The sequence below is a fragment of the Stegostoma tigrinum genome, chromosome 16 (assembly GCF_030684315.1).
Source record: "Stegostoma tigrinum isolate sSteTig4 chromosome 16, sSteTig4.hap1, whole genome shotgun sequence".
Classification (NCBI taxonomy): domain Eukaryota; kingdom Metazoa; phylum Chordata; class Chondrichthyes; order Orectolobiformes; family Stegostomatidae; genus Stegostoma; species Stegostoma tigrinum.
Window position 1 is genome coordinate 14,477,487 of NC_081369.1, and position 25,464 is coordinate 14,502,950.

The 25,464-nt window shown below is 45.1% G+C and overlaps 1 protein-coding gene across 2 annotated transcripts in view; it reads left to right on the top strand.

Annotated features, from left to right (window-relative positions):
* znrf1 (zinc and ring finger 1) overlaps positions 1 to 25,464 on the top strand; it is a 215,449-nt gene that overhangs the window by 182,083 nt on the left and 7,902 nt on the right. The window contains exons 4-5 of one of the 2 annotated variants that reach the window (XR_009446774.1): positions 10,589 to 10,686; positions 18,602 to 18,647. Coding sequence is in view for 1 of the 2 variants with exons in the window: in XM_048546862.2 (XP_048402819.2) it covers positions 10,589 to 10,646 (58 nt within the window). In the remaining variant the exon portion in view is untranslated. The remainder of the gene's footprint in view (positions 1 to 10,588; positions 10,687 to 18,601; positions 18,648 to 25,464) is intronic. The other variant, XM_048546862.2, reaches the window with a different exon arrangement.

Genomic DNA, 25,464 nt, shown 5'->3' on the forward strand with positions numbered 1-25,464 from the left:
CAATTTCTGAAGTACTTCTGTACAATTATAAATTTCCCCCCCCAGCCATCAAAAATTAAAACTTACCTTTAAAAATATCTTTTAAGGCACTTGAAATCATTGCAATTATGGTGGTTTAATTTCTCAGATTGTTAAGGAAATATTGTTGCTAGTTATTATTCAATTGCCTTGAAAAATTGCTCATTCTAGTTGGCATGATGGGAACCCGTAAAATGAAAACAAAGACTTTCAATTTTGTCAATTTGTTCCTGGGTTGTGGCCTTCGATGACTCGTTCAGCATTTTTTTTGCCATTCGTACTTGCCCTTGAGAAGGGGTGGTTGTTAACTGCTTTCTTAGTCCCGACCTGCCAAAGATTGCAGTGGTTTGAGCATTGAAATAACTCCAAGTTACCCTTCGTTTACACATGCATTGTGCATGGCACTGGTCCAGCTTCATCAGTGCCAGCTCAGAGTGAACAGAACCTCTGACTCTCCTGTTTATCTCTGTCAACCAGGGCCCTCTGATTGGACTAGATTAACAGCCCTGATCAGGAGACTGATATTATATGAGGTCCATTTGGCTGACTTTGCTACAATCACCACAACCACATTATTAGAAAGGGAGTTCCAGGATTTTGACCCAACAACAGTGAAGGAACCTTAGTATATTCCCAGGTCAGGTTGGTGTCTGACTTGGAGGGGAAGTTGCAGATGTTGGTGTTTCCATGCATTTGCTGCCCCGACCTTCTAGGTGGTAGAGGTTGTGGATTCGAAAGATGCAGTCAAAGTAGTTTTGGGAGTTACTGCTATGCATCTTGTAGATGGTACAGGCTACTGCCACTTTGAATTATTTGTCAAGGGATTATGTTTTGAAGGCTGTCAAAGAGATGTTAATCAAGCAGGCTACTTTGTTCTGATGGTGTCGATCACACTCCTGACTGGTACCTTGTAAATGGTGGGCATGCATTAAGTCTGCCCTACCAAGCAGCTGTTCAAGGCACCCTCGGATATTGTGGGTTATTCATATCACTCTTGTTTGTGGGATACAGCAAGTTCAGAATGGCTGTCACTTGTACCTATCCAAGTTACTGCACTCTATGCAATCATTGAAGTGCCTCAGTGCATTATTCAATGTGATATGGTGCTGTATAAACACAAATAATGTAGTTCATGTAGACAATAGTTTTTGCACTGAAAACTGCTGTTATTTAATAAGTGCTATTCCTTACTGCTACCAGTATGATTCAAACTGCCTGTACCACCACCTGCTGATAGTGTAATGTGTATTGTCTTCCTGTCAAAAAGGGGAAAATACTGACTGTTGTAAATCTGAACTGTTTCTTAAGATGGGTTGTGATAAAGCTACAGTTAGGAACACATTTATATTAATGGACTCTGAAATCTTTTAAAATATGGAACTATTTGGATGCTTTCTGGATTGGAACTCAGTGAGAGTTCCTCAGGGTGGTATCCTAGGCCCAACCATCTTCAACTGTTTCATCAGTGACCTTCCCTCCATTGTAAGGTAAGAAGTGGGGATGTTTGCCAATAATGCACAATGTTCAGTGCATTCACAGCTCTTCACATTCTGAGGCAGTCCTTGTTTAGATGCAGCATCATCTGGACAATATCTTAACAAGGAGCAAGTAACATTCACATCACACATGCCAAGTAATGACCATCTCCGATAAGAGACACATAATGACCTTGACATTCATTACCATTACCATTGCTGAATCCCTCACTTTTAACATCTTGGGAATTACCATGGATCAGACACTCAACTGGACTCACCATTTAGATACAATGGCTACAAGAGCAGGACAGAGGTGAGAAATACTGCGGCGAGTAACTCACTTTGTGACTTTTCAAAACCTGTCCCCTCTCCATAAGGCGCAAGTCAGAAGCATGATGGAATACTCTCACATGCCTGTATGAGTGCAACCCCAACAATGCTCAAGAAACTTGACACCATCCGGGACAAAGCAACCCACTTAGTTGGCGCCATCTGCACAAGCATCCACATATTCCACCACTGATGCTCAGTAGCAGCATTGTGTACTGTATGCAAAATTGCATAAGCCCCTAAACGGCACCTTCCAAACCCATGTCTGTTTTCATCGAGAAGGACAAGGACAGCAGATACATGGGAACACGCCCACCTGAAAGTTCCCCTCTAAGCCACTCAGCATCCTGACTTGGAAATATATCGCTGCTTTTTTGATGTCACTGGATCAAAACCCTGGAAATCCTTCCCTAACAGCATTGTGTGTCTACCTACATCATGTGGACTGCAGCTGTTCAGGAAGGCAGCTCACCACCAACACATTAAAAACAACTAGGGAGGGACAATAAAAGTTGGTCCAGCTACCTCTTGGGATTGAATTTTTAAAAATCTCAGACAGATTTGGAAAGATATTGGAGACAGAATGAGGGAATCTAGTTGGTGTGATTTATGTCAGGACAAACATAATGGGCAAAAAATCCTGTGAGGTAGAATACCATGAAATAGGAAAGAAATTCAATGAATAAAATGTGAAAGCTATAATCTCTGAATTGATACCCCAACCACAAGAAGTTTGGCTGGAGATAAGTAAGGTAACAAGTGAATATATTGCTCAAGGTATGCTGTGGGAAAGAGGGTTATGTTTCTGGTCTAAGAGCACCACACTAGAGCAAAAATGAATTGTACTGTGGGATAATAAAATGTGAGGCTGGATGAACACAGCAGGCCAAGCAGCATCTCAGGAGCACAAAAGCTGACGTTTCGGGCCTAGACCCTTCAGAGAGCTTGCTGACGTTTCGGGCCTAGACCCTTCATCAGAGAAGGGTCTAGGCCCGAAACGTCAGCTTTTGTGCTCCTGAGATGCTGCTTGGCCTGCTGTGTTCATCCAGCCTCACATTTTATTATCTTGGAATCTCCAGCATCTGCAGTTCCCATTATCTCTGTACTGTGGGATAACAAGGTGTGGAGCTGGATGAACACAGCAGGCCAAGCAGCATCAGAGGAGCAGGAAGGCTGACATTTTGGCCCTAAACCCATCATCAGAAAAAGAAGGGTCTAGGCCCAAAACATCAGCCTTCCTCCCCTATGATGCTGCTTGGCCTGCTGTGTTCATCCAGCTCCACACCTTGTTATCTCTGATTCTCCAGCATCAGCAGTTCCTATTATCTCTTGTACTGTGGGAATAAGCTGTATCTGGCATAAGAGAAGGAATCGAGTCGGTAGAATAGAGCTCAGGCAGACCTGACTAAGTAAGTTGCCATTGCCCAGATCCCACCTGCTGGACACCTTCTAAACCTGACCAACCACCTGCTGAAGGCAGAAGATTCTGAGGTGATGGTGATTCTGAGGTCTGTAATTGTGCAGTACTCAATGTGCATACACAGAAACAAATGGCATATCAGCAACCCAGATACAGGGCATGGAATGGAGAGCCAAGTTCTGGGATGTTCTGAGAGGATCTGAAACTGTTGGTCATCCTGTGTATGCCAACTCTAAACTAGTGAATTGAATGAAGCGGTCAGGGGCAAAAGGTAGGGTCGACTATAGTTTGAATTCAAACAAAGGGCAGAGAGTAGAATAATGATCAGAAATTATGCTTTAGACACTGAAGGTAAAGGGAAAACTAAAAGGTCTAATGGAATTAAACCAAGTAAAGAAATAACAAGGGTGAGCAAAACATTAGAGCAGAATGCGAAGTTAGGGTATATGACTAAAATAAGCATTATTTATGAAAACACTTTTAAAGAACAAATTAAATTAATTGCAGGAACAAATTCGACTTGGAGTTTATGACGTGGTAAGACATTACTAAGACATGGATACAAAGCAGGGAACTAAATCTCATAAGCCGTGAGATGTGGAGGAAACGTTAGAGGGTCAAGAGTCTTTCTGGTTAAGGATGAAGTCATGTCCATATTCAGAATAAATAGAAAATGGGGAGAATGGGGGGAAAAATAGAAAAGTAGTACAGTAATGTGGGTTGTTGATTCAGGCTTCCTGATGACAGCTACGATGTAGTAATGTGAGCACGCCTATAATATTGGTAGTGCCATTTTAGTGGAGGAATTTACCTTTCATAGGGATGAGGAAAGCAGTAAAGCCCATTTCAGAAAAGTGAACTTCTTGAGTGTGTTAACTCAACATTTGGTATTTACTATGTGACAAGATCTTATTAAACTGACATATTAGTAACTAGCCTTCTGCAAATATAAACAAATCTCTATGTTGAAAACAGACAAGTCATAAGAGTCAACAGGGTCTTGAATCGCGCAACACCCAACTCCATCGTCAATGCACCGTGTTGAAAATAAGCATTTGTTCTTAGAAAAATGGGAAACAAACTTTCAGATAGAGCTGGGTGAGACAGCAACAGTCACCTGACTCATGAATAGCTGTTTCATGGCCATTGGCCAAGAGGGTTAGTTAGGTGAGTGACTTATGTTGGCAGCTGGCCAATGTTAAGGAATATTAATAGGGACAGGTGGGAAGGAAGGGGTATTAGGATCCAGGAAGAAGAGACACGCCATCTCCTGGGGATAAACATGGTTATCCCCACATCAATCCAAGGGAAGAACAAAGACTGTTGGTACCAAGACCATTAAAGACTAGAAGAGATCACCTCAAAAGGATATAAGACAACTGGGACATGGGAGCGCGCTGCATCCACCCCTCCATCCCACAGAACACAGAGTCTGAGATCAAGAAAGCTTTCTCATTTGTTTCCTTCCTTTGCCTAATTAACTAATGTACTGCATCTAAACTGCAGCTTTTCGATAAACTATCAGAAAATTGCAATAAATCATCGTCTGCCTGTATAACATGACTGATTATGAACCCTCTAAAATCGACAGTGTTTAGAGTAGTTTTTGGCAAAGATATATACTGGATCCAACAAGGGAGCATTCTGTAACCTGAGTCAGTACTGAACATGCCTGATTTAGTTAACAGTCCTCTAGGAACAGTGTAAAATCATTTATCTAATAATAGTTATATGATTGGGTTCAATGTGTTCAAAAAGAAGAAATGTGAAACAGCTATTAAAGTTCTAGATTTACATAATGCTGACTACAGTGCATTTAACCAAACAGTAAACTAGACAAATCTGTAAGTAGTGAAAACTATTGATGGGAGATGTCCAGTTAAGAATTAAATGTGGCAGTGACAACTTATCCCGGTACCCTTTGTTTCTGTGACATCTGCTTTAGATCAGCTGTCTTTGTGTAATTTTAAGTAAATTTATTTGATACATAATGAATAACATTGTAAAGACCAATTTTGTTCGGACTGTGGACTAAATTGGAAAAGGAGCTGCTTTAAACTAAGGAATTTGTGTAAGATGGTGTTTACGGGTTTTAAAAAACAACTGGCACATTCTAACAAAAACCAAAGTTTGCTGGAAAAGCTCAGCAGGCCTGGCAGCATCTGTGAAGAGAAAATCAGAGTTGACATTTTGGGTTCGGTGACCCTTCCTCAGAACTGCGTTTTTTTTGCAGCATCTACAGTTCTTTTGGTTTTTATTTGGCACATTCCAAGTTGTACATATAATTTTGTCTGATTTAAGCTTTGGCAGGTGGCAGGTGCAGGGTGAGGTGTGTGTTAGCAAGGCCATTTTGCCCAGAAATAATCTTTTGATTTATTTTTCAATCAAGATGAGCTCTGTGGGTTCAGGAGACCTCACTACAATAACAATTTTTTGATTGGTTCCTGAGCAAGTAGCTCCAGCTCTGTGCTTAGACAATACAAGAAAAAAGTTTGAGCCTACAAAAAGAAAACATATAAATCTTTCTGTTTCTGTCTTTCCTATGTGTGGAGAATAAAAAATCTCATCGTAGCTGTTGTCACTCATCATTTCACTGTAAATTGCTGTCTGCAAATTCCTTTGTTGAAAGAGAAGTGGAAAACCCACCTTCAGAGTCATTGAAAGGACAAACTTTCAACCATTGGATGAAAAACTGGGAATTGGTATGTCCATATCCTTGCAAATTATTGGTGAAAGACAGAAGAAAGCCAAAAGGAAACAACTTATCCACAGTTATGATCCAAACGTTGCCAGAATTGTGCTTCTGACCTTTTTTCCCTGTCCCTCCTTGTGTCTTGTTTTGTCTCTTTGTATGTGTGTGGGAATTTTAAAAAGGAATACAGATTAATTTATAGTGGTATGTTACACAATTTTTCTTCATTGACGTTGGTTTAAACACAGATTAATTACAACGAATGGTTATTTTCATGTTAATGAGAAACTCTATGCATATTGTTTTAACCTGAATTTGACATTTGGGTGAAATTGGGCTATTTGGTGTCTTAATCAAATTTCACTATTTAGAGTCATCAAACTGTACAGCATGGAAACAAACTTGCAATCCAACTTGCCCATGCTGACCAGCTATCCTAAATTAATCTAGCCCTGTTTGCCAGTATTTGGCCCATATCCCTTTGAACCCTTCCTATTCATATCCCATCCAGATGCCCTTTTAAATGTTATTATACCAGCCTCCGCCACTTCCTGTGGAAACTCATTCGATACATGCACCACCCTCTGCGTGAAAAAGTTGCCTTTTGGGTCCCTTTTAAATCTTTCCCCTCACACCTAAAACCTATGTCCCCTAGTTCTGGACTCTTTCTCCCCCCCCCCCCCCCCCAAAAGTAAAAGACCTTGGCTATTCACCCTATCCATGCCCCTCATGATATTGTAAACCTCTGTAAGGTCACCCCTCCGCCTCTGACACTCCCTTTCTTATTTCTTAGTTCCACCCAGATAACTTCCCTGGACGTATTCCTTGGAATATCCTCCCTAAGTACAGCCATAATGTTGTCTCTGATCAAAAATACAACTCCCCCTCCTCTATTGCCCCACTTTCTATTCTTCCTGCAGCATTAAGCTGCTAGTCCCATTGATCTCTGAGCTTCGTCTCTGTAATTGCTATGGTATCCCAATCCCATGTTGCCGACCATGCCCTGAGTTAATCTGCCTTCCCGGTTAGGTCTCTGCATTGAAACAAATGCAGTTTAATTTATCCTACCTCGTTCTCTGCTTTGTTCCTGCCTACCCTGACTATTTGACTCGCTCCTTTTCCGAACTGCACCAGTCTCAGACTGGTCTCTTTTCTCACTGTCTGCCTGGGTGTGTCTTCTCCCCACCTTAACCAGTTTAAATCCTCCTGATCCACCCTAGCAAATCTCCCTGCCAGTGTATTAGTCCCCTTACAATTTGGGTGCACTACTTCCTTCCTTATACAGATCATGTCTGCCCCACAAGAGTGCGTTTACTTCTACGCATGAGGCCTGACTGGTTAGGCAGATGAGCTCAGAGCTTGGATTGGCTCTCCAGGACTGGGTTATATATAGCCATAACAGAAATATGGCTGAGAGAAGGGCAGGACTGGCAGCTCAATGTTCCAGGATACAGAAGCTACAGGCGTGACAGAAGTACAAGGAAGTGAGATGGGGGAGTTGCCCTTTTGGTAAGGGAGGACATAACTGGGCTTTGAGAAGTTATTCTTAAGAGGTCATCAAATGAGGCCATATGCTTACGATGTCCACTAATGGGATTATAGATCCCCCAAATGCCAGCAGGTACTGGAGGAGCAGATGTGTAGTGAGATTGCAGATACCTGTAGGAATAACAGTAGTATTGGTTAGAGATTGTAATTCCCCCTGTATTGACTGAGCCGCCCAGAGTGTAAAAGGGCCTGGATGGCGTGGAATTTGTCAAATGTGCCCAAGCAAGTTTCCTAAATCAATATGTAGAGGTCCCTACTCGGGTGAGTGCAACACTGGATCTCCTCTTACAAAATGAGGTTGGGCAAATGACTGGATTATCAGTGGGAGAACACTTTAGGTGCAGTGACCATAACACAATCAGTTTTAACATAGTTATGGAAAAAGACCAGACATGTCCACAGGTTATATTGCTAAACTGGAGCAGGGGCCAATTTTGGGACCATAAGACAGGATTTAGCAGTGGTCGAATGGGTGGATCTGTTTGAAGGAAAAGGAATGACTGGCAAATTAAGGCTTTTAAAAGTGTGATAAATGGGGACAGTGGGGATATTTTGGACTACATACATAGTAACAGTGAGGAGGTGTTTGCAGCCTTAGATTGCATTAAGGTGGATAAATCCCCTGGTCCTGATCAAGTCCATCCTCTGATGTTATGGGAGGCTAGGGAAGAAATTGCAAAGGCCCTTGCAGAGATTTTTTGCTTCATCTTTAGCCACTGGTGAAGTTCCAGAAGACTGGAGGATGGCTAACGTTGTTCCATTGTTTAAGAAAGGTAGAAAGACAAACCAGGGAACTACAGGCCAGTGATCTTGACATTAGTGATAGGCAAGTTACTGGAGGGAATACTGAGGAACAGGATCAACCAACACTTGGATAGTCAGGGTCTGATTAGCGATTGTCAGCATGGATTTGTGCAAGGGAAACCATCTCTGACAAACCTTTTAGAGTTTTTTGAAGAGGTAACCAAGAGGATGGATGAGGGTAGGGCAGTGGATCTTGTCTCTCTGGACTTCAGTAATGCCTTTGACAAGGTCCCACACAGCAGGCTAGTAGTCAAGGTTAGGTCACATGGGACCCTGGGAGAGTTAGCTAATTGGATTCAAAACTGGCTCAATTGTAGGAAGCAGAGGGTGATGGTTGAAGATTGTTTCTTGGATTGGAGGGATGTGACTAGTAGTCGGTGCTGGGACTTTTGCTACTTGTTATTTGCATAAGTGATCTGGATGTGAATGTACAAGGCATGATTAGTAAGTTTGCGGATGATACAAAATTAGGAGGAATAGTTGATAGAGAAGGTTATCAAAAATTACGGAGGGATCTTGGTCAGTTGGGGAAGTGGGCTAAGGATTGGCAAATGCTGTTCAATACAGATAAGTGTGAGGTGTTGGACTTTGGAAAGTCAAACCAAGGTCGGACTTGTACAATAAATGGTAGGGCCCTGAGGAGTGTTGTGGAACAGAGGGACTGAGGAGTACAAGTACATAATTCTTTGAAAGCAGCTTCATAGGTAGAGAGAGTGGTGAAGAAGGCATTGGCATGCAGGCCTTCATTGATCGAGGCACTGAGTGTTGGAGTTGGGACTTTGTTACAGTTGTATAAATGGTTGGTGAGGCCGCATTTGGAGTATTGTGCACGATTTTGGTCACCCTCTTATAGGAATGACATAGTTAAACTGGAAAGTGTGCAAAGAAAATTCATGAAGATGTCGCCTGAGTTATAGGGAGCAAAACAAAAACAAAGTTGCTGGAAAAGCTCAGTAGGTCTGGCAGCATCTGTGAAGGATAAAAACAGAGTTAACGTTTCAGGCCCAGTGACGCTTCTTCAGAGCTATAGGGAGATGTTGGTCAGATTAGGACTTTATTCCTCGGAATGTAGGAGATTGAGCGGTGACCTTTTTGAGATGTATAAAATTATGAAGGGCATAGATAGGATGAATGCATATAGCCTTTTTAGCAGGGATGGGGAATTAAAAAGGAGAGGGCATAGGTTTAAGGTGAGAGGGGAAAGATTTAAGAAGGACCTGAGTAGCAACTTCTTCACCCAGAGAGTGGTGCGTATATGGAATGGGCTGCCAGAGAAAGTGATTGAGGCAGGTACAATAAGAAATGTTTGGATAGGTACATGGATGGGAAGGTTTTAAGGGGGATATTGACAAAATGCAGGGAGTTGGAATTTAGCTGAGTGAGCACCAGGGTCAGAATGGACCAGTTTTGGCCAAAGATCCTGTTTCCATGCTGACTGTACGACTCTGTGCATCTAACAGATCCGGATGATCCAGAAGTGTGAATCCCTCTCCCCTGCACCAGCTACTCAGACACGCACAGCATTCATCTGCTCTATTCTCCTATTCCTGCCATCACTAGCTCATGGCACCGAGAGTAATCCAGATATCACTACCTCAAGGACCTACTTTTTAAATTCCTGCCTAAATTCCTATATTCTGTCCTCAGAATCTTGTCCTTTTCTCTTCCTATGTTGTTAGTTCCAATGTGTACAACGACTTTCTGCTGGTCCCTGTATCCTTTGAGAATACCCTGCAGACTCCTCGAGATAACCTTGTTCCCGGCACCAGGGGGGTAACACTCCATTCTGATGTCTCTGTTGGCCACAGAAAGGTCTGCCTGTGCCTCTGACAAGCGAGTCCCCTATCACAATTGATCACTTGGAACCTGACATACCCCTCATTACAGTAGAGCCAGTCTCTATAACGCTGTCCACGTTACATTCCCCAAGAGTGTGTCACCGTCTAGATTTTCCAAAACATCATACTTGTTTGAGATTTGTGATGACTCCAGGAGTAGTAAAGCTTAATTTCAAACGCGCTATCCAGTGAGTCGTGACAGTGTGCACGCAATACATTGTTCATTCAGATGGCTGTGCAGGAGGAAATAAGTTTTAAGTAACATAGTGGCGGTTAAATTGATTTTTAAAAATTTTAAGGCTTTTGCAACTCTATTTATGTCTGAAAATGAGTACTAAATGCTAGTTCCAATATTTATTGCTGCCTATTGTACACCCCTCTGTTACTGAAGACATTTGAGAGAATTAGTTTATTTCTTATACCAGTTCATTTTAATCAACTTTTCTTTGTTCCATCTCAGCTGTATAGATTCATGGTTTGAAGTGAACAGATCATGTCCAGAACACCCTTCAGATTGACCTCTCCTGGCTTGCAGCTGCTTATGGCCTTCTATTAAAGGTAAGAAGAGACATTTGTAAATTAAACTTCAGTGCACTATGATAATGTGTCAAAAAAAAACTGTTCAGTTTGCTAGTAATTTTCCCTAGAGAGACCCAGTGAACTGAAACAGTTTCTTCAAGGTGAAATTTGAGCAAGCTAGGGAAGTGCTGGTTTATTTTATGTGTGACATGAAATTAGTTGTGATGAGCAAATTGTGAAAAAACAAGAGTGTGTCCATGCCAACAGTGCAAAATTTCAACAGCTGTAAAATGAGTTCATGTATTTGCTTCACACTGGTGGTTCTTAAACAAATTTTTAAGTAAGTGTACTGATACAGACACTTGGCTTGCAAGAAATCTCTCTGGTGCGTTAGTGTCACCATGGGATTCATGTAGGCATTAATGCAACTATAACAGTGCTAGGTCTACTCATAAAATATGTCAAAGTGCCTATAATGTGGAGGTGCCAGTGTTGGACTGTAGTCGACAAAGTCAGAACTCTCCGCCTGGTTTTGTCCAACAGGCCTATTTGAAATTGCAAGCTTTTGGGCACTGCTTCTTGCATCACAACTTCACCTGACGAAGGAGCAATGCTCCAAAAGCTTGTGATTTCAAATAAACCTGTTGGACTGTAACCTGGTATCATGTGACTTCTGACTAAACCCCCATAGCCAGTCTGAAACCGTCCCTTCTCTTCTGTCTTTATCCTGCAGTCAGTCATCTGTGAGATGAGTTTGGATTACCAAATGGCACTGAGTCAGGCTTGCCCAAATAAAAATGCAGAAAGGTGTACTACCATCTAGAGGCCAGTATTATTATGCATAACATCGCTTTCCCCATGAGAAGATGAGATATTGTAATATGCAGAATGTTGGTCAGCAGACAGACACAAATCTGATCTCAATTTAAATACTTTTTTTTTGCAAGTTTATAATTTGTTGTCATTAAGTTGGTTTAACCTTGTGCAATTCCACTGTGAGAGACAACCCTTTGGGATGAAAGGGCTATGAAATGTTGCTGGGAATGGAAGGTTTGAGTTGTAAGGGGTGGCTGGATAGTCTGGGACTTTTTTCATTGGAGCTTTGGAGGTTGTCTAGTGACCTGACCAGAGGGTTTATACAGGGGCCATAGATAAGGTGAACAGCAAAGGTCCTTCCCTCACGGTAGGAAAGTTCGAAACTATGGGGCATAATTTTATGGAGAAAGGAGAAAGTTTTAAAAGGGAGCTGAAGGGCAACTTTGTCCACACAGAGGTTGTTGAGTGTGTGGAATGAACTACCAGAGGAAGTGGTAGATGCAGGTACAGTTACAACATTTAAAAGACATTTGGATAGGTACTTAAATAGGAAAGGTTTGGAGGGAGATGGACCAATTGCAGGCAAAAGGGAGGAGTTTAGTTTGGGAAACATAGACAACATTGACAAATTGGATCGAAAGGACTGTTTCTATGCTCCATGACTTGTTGAACTGATGTCTAAGCAAAGGGAGTTTCATTAATCATTGATTAAAATACAGTTTTAATAACTTCAGTCTGAGAAATTGTGGTGTAAAAGTGCACACAGAAAAGAGCAAGAGAATGAAATGTTTAGACTGTGGCATAACTGAAATATGCAATCCCTTAACCATTTCTTTAATTGTATTTTTTTTTAATCGGATGCAGAATGTGAATGATGGGGAATGGTGGTTGTTAGGTATCCCACAGTGCTGCTGGGAAGAGAGTTCCAGGACTTTTATCCAGTCATAGTGAATGAACAATGACATAGTTCCATGCCCACATGGTACATGACTTGAAGACGAAATTGCAGGTAGTAATGTTCCTATGTATCTACTGCCCTTGTCCTACAAAATGGTAGAGATCCTGGGTTTGGTGAGTCAATGATAACGAGTTTTGAGAAGATTTGTAGCTCAGGTTGAGGTTCTGGATGAGAGTTTGCTTGCTGAGCTGGAAGGTTAGTTTTCAGACGTTTTGTCACCATTCTAGGTAACATCATCAGTGAGCCTCCGACGAAGCGCTGGCGTTATGTCCCGCTTTCTATTTATCTGGTTAGGTTTTCTTGGGTTGGTGATGTCATTTCCTGCATTGGTGATGTCATTTCCTGTTCTTTTTCTCAGGGGATGGTAGATTGGCTCCAAATCAATGTGTTTGTTGATGGAGTTCCGGTTGGAATGCCATGCTTCTAGGAATTCTCGTGCATGTCTCTGTTTGGCTTGTCCTAGGATGGATGTGTTGTCCCAATCAAAGTGGTGTCCTTCCTTATCTGTATGTAAGGGTACGAGTGATAGTGGGTCATGTCGTTTTGTGGCTAGTTGATGTTCATGTATCCTGGTGGCTAGCTTTTACCAGGATACATGAACATCAACTAGCCACAAAACGACATGACCCACTATCACTCGTATCCTTACATACAGATAAGGAAGGACACCACTTTGATTGGGACAACACATCCATTCTAGGACAAGCCAAACAGAGACATGCACGAGTATTCCTAGAAGCATGGCATTCCAACCGGAACTCCATCAACAAACACGTTGATTTGGAGCCAATCTACCATCCCCTGAGAAAAAGAACAGAAAATGACATCACCAACACAGGAAATGACATCACCAACCCAAGGAAACCTAACCAGATAAATAGAAAGCGGGACATAACACCAGCGCTTCGTCGGAGGCTCACTGTTGATGTTACCTAGAATGGTGATGAAACATCTGGGGACAAACCTTACAGCTCAGTGAACCAGCTTACATCTTAAACACAATAAAGACCCACTCTCTTGTGGACTGAGAGGACGAGAGTGCTGTCTTGGAGGTGAAAGGAGGACGTCGGGTTGGCTGTGCACCCTTGCGACCAGTGGATCTTAATGCTGGCTTCGGCCTAACGCTGGTTCAGGGGAGCAGCCAACCTGCAACGATGGCTGCGGCAAGTGCTCGTGCCCCAGGTCAGGGGGTCTGGAACACCATCCGTGTTTCTGTAAAGAAGGTGGATGAAGGTGCACCTGTGGACCGCACCTTCTTCGTGAAGAGGGTCCTGTTGGACTGTTGTGAGTTTGCTGCTGCGGACATTTACTGCCTGCAGGATTTCCCCGGAGGGGGTTTTTACGATGTGACCTTCCGGAGTGCCAAGCTTTGCGAGCGCTTCCTGGAGGTTTTCAAGGAGAAAGGAGGTGAGGGCCCCCTCTCTGTATTGACCGCTGTCCCACTGTTTGTGATGCCAGCACAGAGGAGCCGTATGGTGACTGTACACATGTACAACCCGCATGTGCCAGCAGTTGATGTCCTGACCTTCCTCGGAAGGTATGTGAAGGTGGAAGGGGACCTAACTGACATCGTGGACCCCTTTGGCATCTGGACGAGTAAGAGGCAGGTCAAGGTGACGCTGAGGATGGGCGCAGACGGGAATGTCGCACACCCACCGTCCAGCTTCGCGATCGGCGGGAGCAGGGGCTACCTGACCTATGCAGGGCAACCTAAAGTCTGCCATGCCTGTGGTAGGTCAGGTCACATGGCGGCCGACTGCAAAGTCACCATCTGCAGGAACTGCGGGGAGGAGGGACACCTTGCAAAGGATTGCCCACGAGAGAGAAGCTGCAACCTTTGCGGGGAAGCGGGCCACTTCTGTAGGGCATGCCCGCGGCGGGGTACCACCTACGCCCAGGTCGCCGGCAGGGGAAATGCGGGGCCAGCCCCCCCCGGAGGAGAGGAAGGCACCAGGGCCCAGCAAGGACCCCACTAATGTGCAGGAGGGCCAGGCCGTGCAGGAGGGCCCAGCCCTGCAGGATGGGCCCGAGGCCAGCAAAGCACCCCTGCAGGCTCCGATCCCCCCCGACAACCCGGAGCCAATGGAGGCGGCGGCAGGCAACCCAGGGGAGTGGACTACAGTCCGGAAAGCGAGGAGGAAGGTGTGTCGACGGGCCCAGGAACCGCAACAATCAGGAGGGAAGAGGCAGCTACAGGGGGGCTACAAGAGCTCCTCTGACGAGGAGGATTCGGAGAGGGCCCACCCGAAGCAGAAGTTAAAGGTCTTGAGGGGGAAGGAAAGCAGCACCCCGCTTCCAGGTGACGGGAGGCGTCCTGAGGCTCACTCCGACACCCAGTCAAGTGCCGCTGGAGCACTGGAGGGCCCCCCGGAACTTCCAGGCGGGAAGGAGGAAACAGCACGTCCCCAGCCTGATCCGGAGCCGGACCCTCCTGCCTCCGCACCCCTGGCGGGGGGATGCCACCCGGAAGGCAGCACAGACGGTTTCCTGAGCCCAGAGAGCGTCCAGCAGTTAGCCCGGGCAATGGGCATGAAGGGACAGATGGAGGGGCTGGACCTTGGACCTGGGGAGGGTACTGCGGTCACTGCCCACAATGGGGGTACGAATTGCGAGCATTAATGTGCGCAGCGTCAAGTCAACCGCGAGATGTGTGTCCACGTTGGCCTACCTGACCACCATCAAGGCGGAACTCCTGTTTCTGCAGGAGTGCGGGATACCGCACCTCGGCAGGTACGGGAAATGGTCCGGCGCCTGGACCTGTGGGCCTTCGATCTGGTCGGGGGGTAACGACTGTCGCTCCTCGGGCCTGGCTATTCTGCTGCGGGGGCACAACTTCACCATCTCTCAAGTTCAGGAGGTGGTGGGGGGGCGCCTCCTAGTGGCTGACATCACCTACAGGAATGCTCCCCTGAGGCTGATCAACGTGTACGCCCCAGTGGTACGGAGTGAGCGGTTGGACGTCCTGCAGCGGCTTCCACCCCTGCTGGCTACGTCCAGGCCGGTCATCCTAGGCGGAGACTTCAACTGCATCATTGATGCAGATGGAAGATCCGGCGTGGGGACAGCGGGTGGGGGGATTCAACTGGACGTCATGTCCAGATTCCTGATGGGCACGGTGAAGGACACCAAGCTGCTCGACGTCTTCAGCACCCCTGCAGACGGAGCGCAGCAGAGGTACACCTGGTCGCGGCCAGACGGGTCTATCCGCTCAAGGATAGACTTCCTGTTTGTGTCACGGACGTTCTCGGTCAGATCCACTGGTGTCGAGCCGGTGTTCTTCTCTGACCACTGCCTCCTGTTGGCCGACTGTCACTTACAGGACGACCAGCCGGCCGGCAAGGGGACGTGGAAGCTCAACACGACTCTGTTGACCCCAGAGACCGTCGAGGAGCTTAAGAGGGAGTACACCGGTTGGAGAACCGTGAAACCCCTCTTTGAGTCTCCAGGCGACTGGTGGGAGACGGTGAAGGAGAACATCAAGAGGTTCTTTGTCCTCAAGGGTGTTCAGAAGGCAAGAGAGAGGCGGGGAAAGCTGTCGCGACTCCAGAAAAGGGTGCAGAACCTGCTCCTTCTGCAGTTGATGGGGGTCGATGTCACGGAGGACCTCCGCGAGGTGAGGGGCCAGCAAGCCTCGCTCTTCGCCGCGGAGGCCTCCAGGATAATCTTCCGGTCCAGGGTCCGCTCCGTGGAGCAGGACGAGACGTGCTCGCGTTTCTTCTTTCAGAAGGTGCACAAAGAGAGCTCTGTGCTTAGCCGGCTGAAGGAGGACGACGGCTTGGTGACGTCGTCTCGGCCCGACGTTTTGAGGATCAGCAGATCCTTCTATGCCGGACTGTACGACACGAAGCCCACGGACAGCACGGCCTCCGAGTCGTTCCTGTCGTCTATCACGGAGGTCTTAGACGACGGCACGAGGGAGTGGCTGGACCGGCCGATATCCCTGGATGAGCTGGCCAGAGCCCTCAAGTCCTTGCAGAGGAATAGGACTCCCGGAAGTGATGGCTTACCGGTCGAGCTGTATTCTGCTCTGTGGGGCCTGGTCGGCCAGGACCTGCTGGAGGTGTACGATAGTGCGCTTCGGGCAGGGGAAATGTGCAAGTCCATGAGGAAGGGCATCATCACCCTCATTTACAAGAGGAAGGGGGAGAGGGAAGAAATTAAGAATTGGCGTCCCATTTCACTTTTGAACGTGGACTACAAAATCCTGGCCAAGGTCATTGCCAACCGGGTCAGGTCTGTCCTGGAGTCGGTGATTCACCCTGACCAAACCTGTGCTGTGCCGGGCAGGAAGATCGCTGAGAGCCTCGCGCTCATCAGGGATACGATCGCCTACGTACAGGACAGGCGGGTGGACACCTGCCTCGTCAGCCTGGACCAGGAGAAGGCCTTCGACAGGGTCTCTCATGCTTACATGAGGGACGTCCTCTCCAAATTGGGGTTCGGGGAGGGCATCCGCAATTGGATCCGGCTGCTCTACGCCAACATCGTTAGCGCAGTCTCGATCAACGGGTGGGAATCAGACAGTTTTCCTGTTAGATCTGGAGTCAGGCAGGGCTGCCCGCTCTCTCCTGCCTTGTTCGTGTGCTGTGTGGAGCCCTTCGCCGCCTCCATCAGGAAGGACGTGAGCCTGAGGGGCGTGACTATCCCAGGCAGCGGAGGCCTTCAGGTCAAGACCTCCCTGTACATGGATGATGTCGCCGTCTTCTGCACCGATCGTCGGTCGGTGAGTAGGCTGTTGGACATCTGCGGACAGTTTGAACTGGCCTCGGGTGCCAAAGTCAATAGGGGTAAGAGCGAGGTCATGTTCTTCGGGAACTGGGACGACCGCTCCTTCATCCCCTTCACCGTCAGGACAGACTACCTGAAGGTGCTGGGTGTTTGGTTTGGTGGAGCTGGGGCATGCACTAAGACTTGGGAGGAGCGTATCTCCAAATTTAAGCAGAAGCTGGGCAGGTGGACGCTCCGGTCCCTCTCCATCGCGGGTAAGAACCTGGTTGTCAGGTGCGAGGGGCTTTCGGTACTGTTGTATGTGGCGCAGGCCTGGCCTATTACCTGGACCTGCGCCGCTGCGGTCACCCGGGCCATCTTCCACTTCATTTGGGGGTCGAGGATGGACCGGGTCCGCAGAGATACCATGTACAAAGACCTGGGAAATGGGGGAAAGGGCGTACCGAACGCCACCCTCGCCCTGACGGCTACCTTTGTGTGTGGCTGCATCAAGCTGTGCGTAGATCCTCAGTACGCAAACACCAAGTGTCACTACTTACTGAGGTTCTACCTGTCCCCGGTGTTGCGAAGGATGGGCCTGGCCTCGTTGCCGCGGAACGCTCCGAGTAGTTGGACCGTTCCGTACCACCTGTCCTTCGTGGAGAAATTTTTGAAAGGAAACACCTTTGACCACAAGGCCGTCAGGCAGTGGTCAGCACGTAGTATCCTCAGGACCCTTCGGGAAAAGGAGAGGGTGGATCCCGTTGTGTGGTTCCCCATGCAGACTGCCAAAGTCGTTTGGCAGAATGCCTCATCGCCAGAACTTTCAAACAAGCACAAGGACATTGCTTGGCTGGCGGTGAGAGGGGCTCTGCCAGTGAGATCCTTTATGCATGCCCGGAATCTCTGCACCACCGCACGCTGCCCTCGAGGTGGCTGCGGGGGGGACGAGACTGTCGATCACCACCTACTGGAGTGTGCCTATGCGCAGGAGGTCTGGAGGGGGATGCAGTGGTATTTGTCGAGGTTCGTCCCGAGCAGCTCCGTGACGCGGGACTCCGTGCTCTACGGGCTGTTTCCGGGGACGCACACCGAGACCAACATCAACTGCGCCTGGAGGACCATCAATGCGGTGAAAGACGCTCTTTGGTCTGCCCGCAACTTGCTGGTCTGCCAGCTGAAAGAACTAACCCCGACCGAGTGTTGCAGACTGGCGCACTCCAAGGTCCAGGGCTACGTGCTGAGGGACGCGCTAAAGCTTGGGGCAGCCGCCGCCAAGGCGCGGTGGGGAAAGACCACCGTATGAGCCCCCTCGTCCAGAAAAGGGAAAAGAATCCTATCTGGTAACTGGGCCCAGCTGGCGCCTTCCCCAACTGGGCAGGGGGCCAACTGGGACTGTGCGGGGTGACGACTGCCGGGGCGGTTTCTTTGCTTTGTTTCTTTTTTCTCTGTTTTGTTTTTTTTTCCCTTTAGTTGGTGTACGTACCCCCGGGTAACCCGGAGTGGCTTGCATGACTGGGTAGGTGTATAAATGTTTTATTTTTTGTACATTCTATGAATAAAGTATATTTTTTCAAATAAAAAAAAGGTGACGAAACGTCTGAAAACTAACCTTCCAGCTCAATGATAACATCTAATAGATGGTGCACACTGCTACCACTGTGCGTTGCTAGGAAAGGGAGTGAATATCAAAGGTGTTGGATAGGATGCCAATCAATTAGGCTGCTTTGTCCTGGATAGTATCAAGCTTCTTGAGTGTTATTGTGGCACACCCATTCAGACAGGTGGAGAGTATTCCAGCAGAATCCTGACTTAACTCTTGTAGATTGAGAACAGGCATTGGTGAGATGGAAGGTGATTTACCCACCACAACATTCCTAGCCTCTCATCTGCTTTTGTAGCCACAAACAGTTTAGTTTCTGGTTAATGATAACCCCCCCAAGATGCCTATGGAGGTGATTAGGTTCTCTCTTGTTGGAGATGTTGGACCCTTACACATGTATTAAGACTGTTAGTGAAAGTCCAGACCTATATATCGTCAGATCTACTGCATATGGAGTACTTTAATAGCTGAACATTGTGCATTCATCAGCAAACAGCCCAATTTCTGACCTTCGGACAGTCATTGATGAAGCAGCTGTGTGATAGCTTCACCAGGTTGGTGCCTCATTTTTAGGTGTATCTTCATAAACACTACAGATTAAAAGGTTTGTCAGATGGAGTCCAGGCATATGCTTTTCTGGCCAAATTTTATTCCAACTCCCCAATCCAAATGATTTACTTACACCCAAATGCACCCACTTACATTTAATTAACAGATAACCATGACCTGTTCATTAGCTCCACTTGGCCTCAGGCCGTACTAGATACTAACATATCTGATGCGGCTCCTGGCTTGCCCCGCTGCATTCTTCATTGAGCCATAGTTGAATACCCAGCTTGATGGGCTGTTAAACTGGGGGAATTGCTGTGCCTCGAGATAACAGGTTGTAGTAAAAATTCTGCTGCTGCTGATTGCTCACAGCACTTCATGGATGCCCAGTCTTGAGTTGCTACAGCTGCTCACAGTCTTGTCATTATATACAGTGGATGCCACACAACCTGATGATGGGTATCCTCAATGTGAAAATGGGACTTCATCTCCACAAGGGCACTGTGGCACTGTACTGATGATGTCATTAATGGCTTTATCTGTGATGAGTAGATTGGTGAGGATGAGGCTAAGGTGGATTTTTTTTCCCTCTTGTCGTATCCCTCAGTACCTACTGCGGACCTTGTCTCTCACCAATGACCTTTACAACTTAGCCAGCTCAGTTAGAGATGTTACTTGGGAATGGACATTGAAGTTTCAGCCTGTGTCCTTGCCTCCCTCTTGCTTCCTCGAAGTAAGGTTCAACCTTGAGAAATATTGATTCATCAGCCAAGGTGATGGCGTGGGAGTGAAAGATGATAACCAGTAGGATGTCTCCTTGCCTATATTTAGTGTCATGCTTTCTAGGGTACAGGGCAGAGGGCAGTTAGGGTCATCCACAGTCCCATGGGTCTGAAGTTGCATTTAGGCTAAACTAGGTAAGGATGGCAGGTTGTCTTTAGTAAAGGGCATTGGTAAACCAGATATGTTTTAGGACACTGATAGTGGTCAGTATGGCTACCATTATGCTGGTTTTTAAATTCCTGATTTTTTTTAATTGTATGTTTACATCAAGTACAATGCAAACAGACATACTAGCAACATATCACAGTTGCAAACTCCAGCAATCTTTTTAGGTCAGAAAATTCAGGAGATTTCTCAATGGTCATTCAGCATTTGGTAATTGAAAGGACCTGATATCCTACTGGCTTTTGTTTTGTCAACAGAAGATGTAGTGTATTCTGAAACTAATATGATGTACTTCACATACTTATAAACGAATGTCTGCGTAGTGCTGACCCATCACAAGTTCAACAAGGATCAGAACAAAAAGAGAAGACATCAGAAAGCTGAAATAATATCCCATAAATGCTGAGAATGCCCAACAGAACAGAGAATATCTGTAAAAAAAAATTGCCAGGTTTGACTTGTTAGTTGTGTTCCCCACACCAGCACTGAAGATTACAAGTTAGATGGACACTTTATAGAAGTTGGAGGGGACTGAGTCAAACGATTTTCAGCAGCCTTAATTGAAGGCTTCTAATGATATGAAACGATTGGTGAAATAGTGCAGGCATGTAAAGGGACAGAATGCGATACAGACTGTAGAAAGAAGACAAGCAGAATTCTGGGGAATAAGGGAAAATAAACAAAGCAGTTATGATGGTACAAGATGTAAATCACAATGTAGATTCACCTGAGATGCAAAGAGATAACTAATCACTTGCTGCACTTTGCTCTGACAGAAGTTCTCAAACCCAAATGTTAGTTTGTTTCATTCCTCCCTTCTCAGACCTACTGGGTTTCCTGAGGACCCAGAAATAGAGGCAACTAGGGTTTAACTTCAAAGACATGGTTCATATGAAGTATTCATCATCATTATTATATTTAAGTGGTCAACGTGTCTCCTTCCTCACCCTGTCTCCATTAAAACTGAAAACGGGCAAGCTGAAATCTAGTTTGAGACTTTTACCATCTCTATCGGTTTTAATCCACCTATTTTTATTGTTAAAATTAAGTGTCTTATGTTAGAAACAGTTCAATAACTCCGCCAAAATTCAAAAATAAACATGCTGCTTTGTATCCTACCCTGCGGTACTCCCTGCACACCTACGACTGTGTGGCCAAATTCCAAACCAACGCCACCTACAAGTTTGCTAATGACATCACCGTAGTGGTACGGATATCTAACAATGACAAGTCAAAACAGGAACATAAAGGGCTTGATGACATGCTATAATAGAAAAATCTGTCTGTCAGTGTCAGCAAAGCTAAAGAACTGATCATCGACTTCAGAAAGAAAGGAGGAGAATACACCCCCATATACATCAACGGAACTGAGGTTGTGAGAGTGAAGAACATCAAGTTCCTCGGGCTGACGATAACAGATGACCTGTCCTGGACTTCCCACGTCGATGCGACAGTCAAGAAGGAACAACAATGCCTCTTCTACCTCAGGTGGCTCAGGAAATTTGGTATGTCCATAAGGTCCCTCACCAACTTCTACAGACGCACCATTGGAAGCATACTGTCCAGATGCATAATGGTCTGGTAATGGCAATGGCTCTGCCCAGGACTGTAAGAAACTACAGAAGGTGGTGCGTACAGCCCAGACCGTCACAGAAGTCAATCTCCCAAATATGGACTCCATTTACATGGCTTGCTGCTGTGGAAAGGCTGCCAACATCATCAAAGACCCATCACACCCCAGTAATGACCTCCTCCAACCTCTTCCATTAGGCAGAAGGTACAGAAGCCTGAACACACACGAGCTGGTTCAGGAACAGCTTCTTTCTGGCTGTTATCAGACAGTTGAATGGTTTCTAGTCTCAACTAATGTAACCTGCATGCCTCTCAATCATTCTGATCTGTACATCCTTTGCTTGCTGTGATCTGCGTGTACCACTCATAAAGTTTTTCACTGTATTTCAGTGTATGTGACAATAGAATCAATCAACCATTAGCCAAATAATGTGATCAAACATTTGAGGTGGGCCAGGCAAGAGAGGGGCCTAAAGAATAGCTGGCTTCGAGTATATGTAGGTAGATAGTAAATGGATTGTTTACAATGTTACAAAGTGGTTTTTTACTTTGCACTCGTTTGAATAATCACACTTTAAATATTAATTTCCAGCATGTACATCAGACAAATTAGTTTTGTCTCATGACTATGTTATAAATCAATGTAACACTTATAAAACAAATCGCAATGAAGCATCAAACTCCTAAATGTTTGCTGTGGTGCCTGAAACTTCATAGGCTATGTGCAGCATTCAGTAGTGTTAGCATTTACTGGGTTTTTTTATAATTACTTAGAACTGTTAATTCTTTGCACAGATTGCACAAATATCAGTATGTAATATATGGGATAATGAAGAGCAAAAGTGTACGTGTGACCAACTCATTCAGATGTGTGATCATTTATGCTGAGTGTATGGTGACTGCAACAGACCAATTGTGTGCAATCTGTGCAGGAACCTTCTAATGCACAGCTTAGAGGGACCGTTGGTAAGTGTATTATGAAATAATATGTTCTGTCTTGCAAATTATTATGAAGACTCAGAACATGAATTAGCTATAATTTAAACAATTTAGAATATATTCACTCACAATCTATTCCTATCTGGTTAGAATTATGTAAAAGCAGATTAGCCATTTGGTGTAAATCCTGTCTACTTCAAAAGGACATTGGTGGAGTGTGTGGTCCGGTGGCAGGTGAGTTTCAATGCAAGGCAATATGCAGTGGTACATTTTGACACAAAGAACATGGGGAGAGAGTATGAAGTAAAAGGTATTGTTTGAAACAGAGTGCTGGATGAGAGACACCTTGGTGTATATTTACATCAGTAATTAAAAATGACAGGACACACAGTAGAGAAGAAATTAATAAACCATACAAGGCCCTAGGCATCATTTAATAGGGACATAGAGTACAAGACCAGAGAAGTTGTGCTCAACTTGTGTAAGATACTGGTTAGACCTCAGCTGGAGTATTTTATACAGTTCTTGGTGCTACACCTTAGGAAGGATGTGAGCGCATTGGAGAGAGTGCAGAAGGAGTTTACAAGATTGTCGCCAGGAATGCGAAACTTCAGTAATGAGGATTGATTGGAGACATTGGGACTGCTTTGGTTCGAGAGGAGAAAACTAAACAGAGATTCAGGAGAGTTTTTCAAAATCAGTAGGTGACTGAACAGAGAGAGAGAGGGCAAAACTGTTTTCACAGAGGATCAGGAATCAGAGGGCACAAGTTTAAAGTGTTTTAGAAAAAAAAAGCCAACAAGAGAACTTCTTCACATGGCGAATAGTTAGTGTATGGAATGCACTGGAAGTGTGATGGACGCAGGTTCAATTGAGGCATTCAAGAGGGCATTAGATAATTGTTTAGATAGTAACAATTAGCAGTGTGACAAGGAAAAGGCAAGAGACTGGCACAAAGTTAAAATGCAGAGAGCCAGTGTTAGCACAGTGGGCTGAATGGCTGTCTTCTGCACCATAACAAATGTATGATCCTGTGTCACTTCACAATCCATAAAGGAATTCATCCAGATGCAATGATGAAATTACTATTGATTGATTTAAAAGCACAGAACTCCAGTATTTCACATATTTATAAATCTCGAGTCACATCATCTTTGTTGCCCTTGTATCTGTTTATTTCTCCCTCCCCTTCTTTAACCATTCAGAGAGGACTCTCCACCATTGTTCCATTCTTGCCTTGTGTGGCGGGGGGGGGTGGAAATTCAGCTATCCTACGTTAACCTAGCAGGTTGAATGTGCTGCTTAAGGTGCAGGCTCTTTCGTGGGTTTGAACATAATCTCTTTCACATGTTCAATTCTGAATTTAATCACTGCCATTTTGAGGTGGCACCAAGCCTTGCAAGTGTGGGATGCACAATTTTTGGAATAGTCGCTGTAAGCCTTACACATACAGTGGGTAGATCAGCAACCTATTCTGCTTTGTACTGAAAAAAATTAAAAACCATGGTTTAAGTGGATGAAATTTCACCTATAAAGAAACACTCAACACTCCTGGTATGCATTTCTGTTTGCTCGAATCTTGATAACTTTGGCAAAGTTGACTAAAGGAAACTACTGATCTTCATTCTGTACTTCACTATATATAGTAACTTAAATCTTTTAACAAGATACTTCTGTGATTCCTTACAGCTTTGAAGTTGCTTTCATTCATAAACTTCAATTCTCATTTACAAATCCTCTACAAATTGTACTAGCTGGCAAACCTAGTGCTAGACCGTTCTCTCTGTTTCCGGGGTCTCAATTGTCTTTTGCTTCCCAATTGATCTAAACCTCCATTAAATGTCCCTGCCCACTGCAATTCTCTTTGAAAATTTTCAACAGCTTATCTTTTCAGAAACCACCTTGATATTCCTTTCTCTTGTGTGCCTTCTGTTCGTGTTAATCCCTTCATTTTCTGTTCAGTATCTCTCATGCTGTCTATAAAGAGATATTATTCTAAGGGGAGTGTTGTACAAATATCAGATGCTGAATATGTTTTCCCTGAGATAAAACCATTCAACAATGAGAAATATTGCAGCACCCGTTCTATTTTTTGCTAAATAAATCCTTTCTGTCAAGTGGTGGGTAAGTAGTTATTAATTACCCATATTTAATTTGTAATCAGTCAAGCATGTTATCAAATTTTATTTCACTCGCATTAAAAAGCAAAGTGCGTAATATTTCTGATAGTACCAGAAGAAGGAAGTCAAATTAACATCTCGGGCTGTGCTGTTTTAAAGAACCAACTGTTCAAAAAGCCCAGATGAAAATCTAACCATGAATGTAATAAAGAACTGATGGCCTTCAAATACATACCACAGGCCCAGTGGCGCCAGTGCCCTGGCTGTGAGGTAATTTATTCCTTCAGTTTTCCATGTCTCAACGCAGTGGAACTAAAAAGTATTAATGTTGATATCCCACACAACCCAAACATGCAAGGGTCAGTAAATACTAACTAAGCAAGGTGAGTAACATCTAAAATGCTCTATCAGACAGTGTGGTGGAGACAGATGCAATTTTGTTTCGAAAGGGAATTGAATAAATATCTGAGGAGAGAAAAGTTGCAGGGCTATAGATAAAGGGCATGGGGAGTGGTACTAACTGATCTGTTCCTCCAGAGAGTCAGCTTGACAACAGTGGGCCAAACAACTTCAACGTGTACGATCACCATGCTATGATTGAATGT